Below are 3148 nucleotides of genomic sequence, written 5' to 3' on the forward strand. Positions count from 1 at the left end.
TATGGAAGAAAATGCTGAGACTATTGATTCCCCTACACATACAGAGGGAAATACAGAAGAGAAATCATATTCACATGATTTATGTGGAGAATTATTCAAAAGAAAGGATTTAATTCGGCATCAGTCAATTCTCTCAGTCGCAAAACTGTATAACTGTGAAGTTTGTGGAAAAACATTTACAAGCAGTACTTTGTTAACTAGCCACAAAGATATCCACACTGGAGAAAAATTATACCAATGTTATATCTGTGATGAAAAGTTTTCAACAAAGGACAATTTGTCATCTCACACATGTATTCAAACAGCAGAAAGGCCATACTGTTGTGATATCTGTGGTAAAACATTTTGTAGAAGTGGTCAGTTGTCTTCTCATAAATATATTCATTCAAGAGAGAGACCATACCATTGTGATATCTGTGGTCAAAGATTTTCTAGAAGTGGTCATTTGATTAACCACAAACGCATCCACACTGGAGAAAGGCCATACAACTGTGATATTTGTGGTAAAAAATTTTCTAGAATTAGTGAATTATCTTCCCACAAACATATTCATTTGGGTGAAAGGCAATACCGCTGTCATATCTGTGATAAAATATTTTCTAAAAGTACTGATTTGTCTTCTCATAAGCATATTCACTCAGGAGGACGAATATACCACTGTGACATCTGTGATACAACATTCTCTCAAGGTGGCAATTTATCTCGACATCAACGCATTCATACAGGAGAGAAACCATACCAGTGTCATATTTGCAAGAAAAAATTTTCTTCAAATGATTATTTGTCTGCCCACAAACGTACTCACACTGGAGAAAGACCCTACCGTTGTGATATCTGTGATAAAACATTCACTCAAAGTGGATGTTTATCCCAACACAAGCATATTCATACAGGAGAAAGACAGTTCCATTGTGATATTTGTGGTAAAATGTTTTCTACGGATCATAATTTAACTCGACACAAATGTATTCATACAAAAGAGAAAGCATACCACTGTGATATCTGTGATGAAACATTTTCGACTAGGGGTCGTTTATCTTCCCACATACGTATTCATACAGGAGAAAGACCATCATAGCACTGAGATTTCTATTATAAAGCATTGTCACAAAGTAGTAGTTTATTTTGATACAAATCTATTTACTGAAGAGAAAGAAAGACCATACCGTTGTAATATCTGCAGTGAAACATTTTCTGGAAGTGATAATTGTTACGCAGTACATATATTTATACATATATATATATATATATACACACACACACACCCACATGGGAAATAAACAATACTTATATATATTAATAATAATAGTAATATGACAACAAAAGAGTGAATGAGACCTTGATAGTATGTAAATAAAGGAATTTATCTATCTATCTATATATATATATATATATAATATAGGACAATCAGTAAGTTGTCATAATAATACTCAGAGTTTCAAATACTGGAGCTTCTACGCATTTATTTTCAGTTAAGACAAGAACACTATAAAAAATAAAAAACGTTGAATAAAGGGAAGTTACTCTAATAGGCGTGGAATAACAGGACTTATGTACATACACATGTGCCTTGAGGTTTCCCCACAAGAAATAATTACACAGAATCAAGGGGGCCAAGGAAATGAGGCATTCACCAAAGAGAGGGTGAAGAACAGCCATTGATGCTCTGGCTATGTAGGCTATTGCCCCATCCTGCTGAAATCACACACATTGAATAAGCATATGTTTTCATTGTAATTTAGGCACAAAGAAGTTGTTTATCATCTCGATGTAACATTCGGAGTTCACAGGAACAGCATTTCCATTATTCTCTTCAAAAAAGTAAGGACCAGTGATGGCAGCTTTTCCAACAGCACACCAGACCATCACTTTTGGGCTGTGCAGTCCTCTCGGATTTTGAAGAGCGCAATAACGATAGGTCTTCCTGCAAAATACACCTTACCAATTAATTACTAATGCCAAGTTCAGTGGACTGCCTCCGAGCAGAGCAATTTGGACTCCGTATCAAAGCATTTTTGAAGCATTCCAAATTTTCTGGGGTCCATACCATTCGTGGTGCCCTCACCAGTTTCCTGTTCATTAGTGTACCTCATGTATGAAGTGCATTCACCCAACATAAGATTGTATCACGGATGGGAACAGCCTGATTTTGGTGAATGTTGAAGTGGTGCCAAAACTCAGGCTGAATTGCTGCAACTGATTTGTTATCCCTTGTGTAACTGTCATAGGCAAACATGCGATGCTCTGTCATCCACAATACTATGGCTTCATCTGAAAAGAGAAAAATAAGATACCATGGACTGAATGATATCTGTCACACATATGTCCCTTAGGGCCTCTCACTCAGAGTAAAAGGTAGACTATGACTCATGTGTACGAACTGCCATGCTACATGGCAGTGAAATATGGGCGATGACTGCTGAGGACATGTGTACACTTGCAAGGAATGAAGCCAGTATGCTCTGCTGGATGTGTAATGTCAGTGTGCATACACGACAGAGTGTACACGCTCTGAGAGAAAAGTTGGATTTAAGAAGCATCAGATGTGGTGTGCAAGAGAGACAACTGCGCTGGTATGGTCATGTTTTGCGAATGAATGAGGGCAGCTGTGTGAAAAAGTGTCACACCCTAGCAATTGAGGGAGCCTGCGGAAGAGATAGACACAGGAAAACCTGGGATGAGGTGGTGAAGCATGACCTTTGAACATTGGGCATTACCGAGGCAATGACAAGTGACTGAGACCTTTGGAAATATGCTGTGCTTGAGAAGACCCGACAAACCAAGTGAGACCATAGCCCACGGCCTATGCCAGTGGGTGTAACCAACCCACTTATGGATACTGCTCATTCATTGGACAATAAACTTTGCTTGTGAAGACCTATTGAGGCAAGTGAAATCAAAATTAAAATCACTGATGTGGCCAATGACAGTACTGCCTGATTGGTACTCGTGCCAGTGGAACGTTAAAAGCATATCCAAACGTGGGGTGTAACCGGCCCACTTATGAGTACCCCTCATTCATTGGACAATGAACTTTGCTTGTGAAGACCTATTGAGGCAAGTGTAAACAAATCAAAATCGCCAATGTGGCTGATGACAGTTATGCCTGATTGACACTCGAGCCAGTGGAATGTTAAAAGCACATCTG

At 38.6% G+C, this 3148-nt stretch overlaps 1 protein-coding gene across 1 annotated transcript; it reads left to right on the forward strand.

The window, feature by feature from the left end:
• Positions 1-102: 102 nt before the first annotated feature.
• Positions 103-689, forward strand: LOC106867161 (zinc finger protein 431; the record flags this gene model as incomplete). Its single annotated transcript, XM_014934378.1, has 1 exon — positions 103-689. A coding segment is annotated over one exon (587 nt), but the record flags the coding sequence as incomplete, so codon positions are not given.
• Positions 690-3148: the final 2459 nt, after the last annotated feature.

This window comes from Octopus bimaculoides, unplaced genomic scaffold (assembly GCF_001194135.2).
Source record: "Octopus bimaculoides isolate UCB-OBI-ISO-001 unplaced genomic scaffold, ASM119413v2 Scaffold_298370, whole genome shotgun sequence".
Lineage (NCBI taxonomy): Eukaryota > Metazoa > Mollusca > Cephalopoda > Octopoda > Octopodidae > Octopus > Octopus bimaculoides.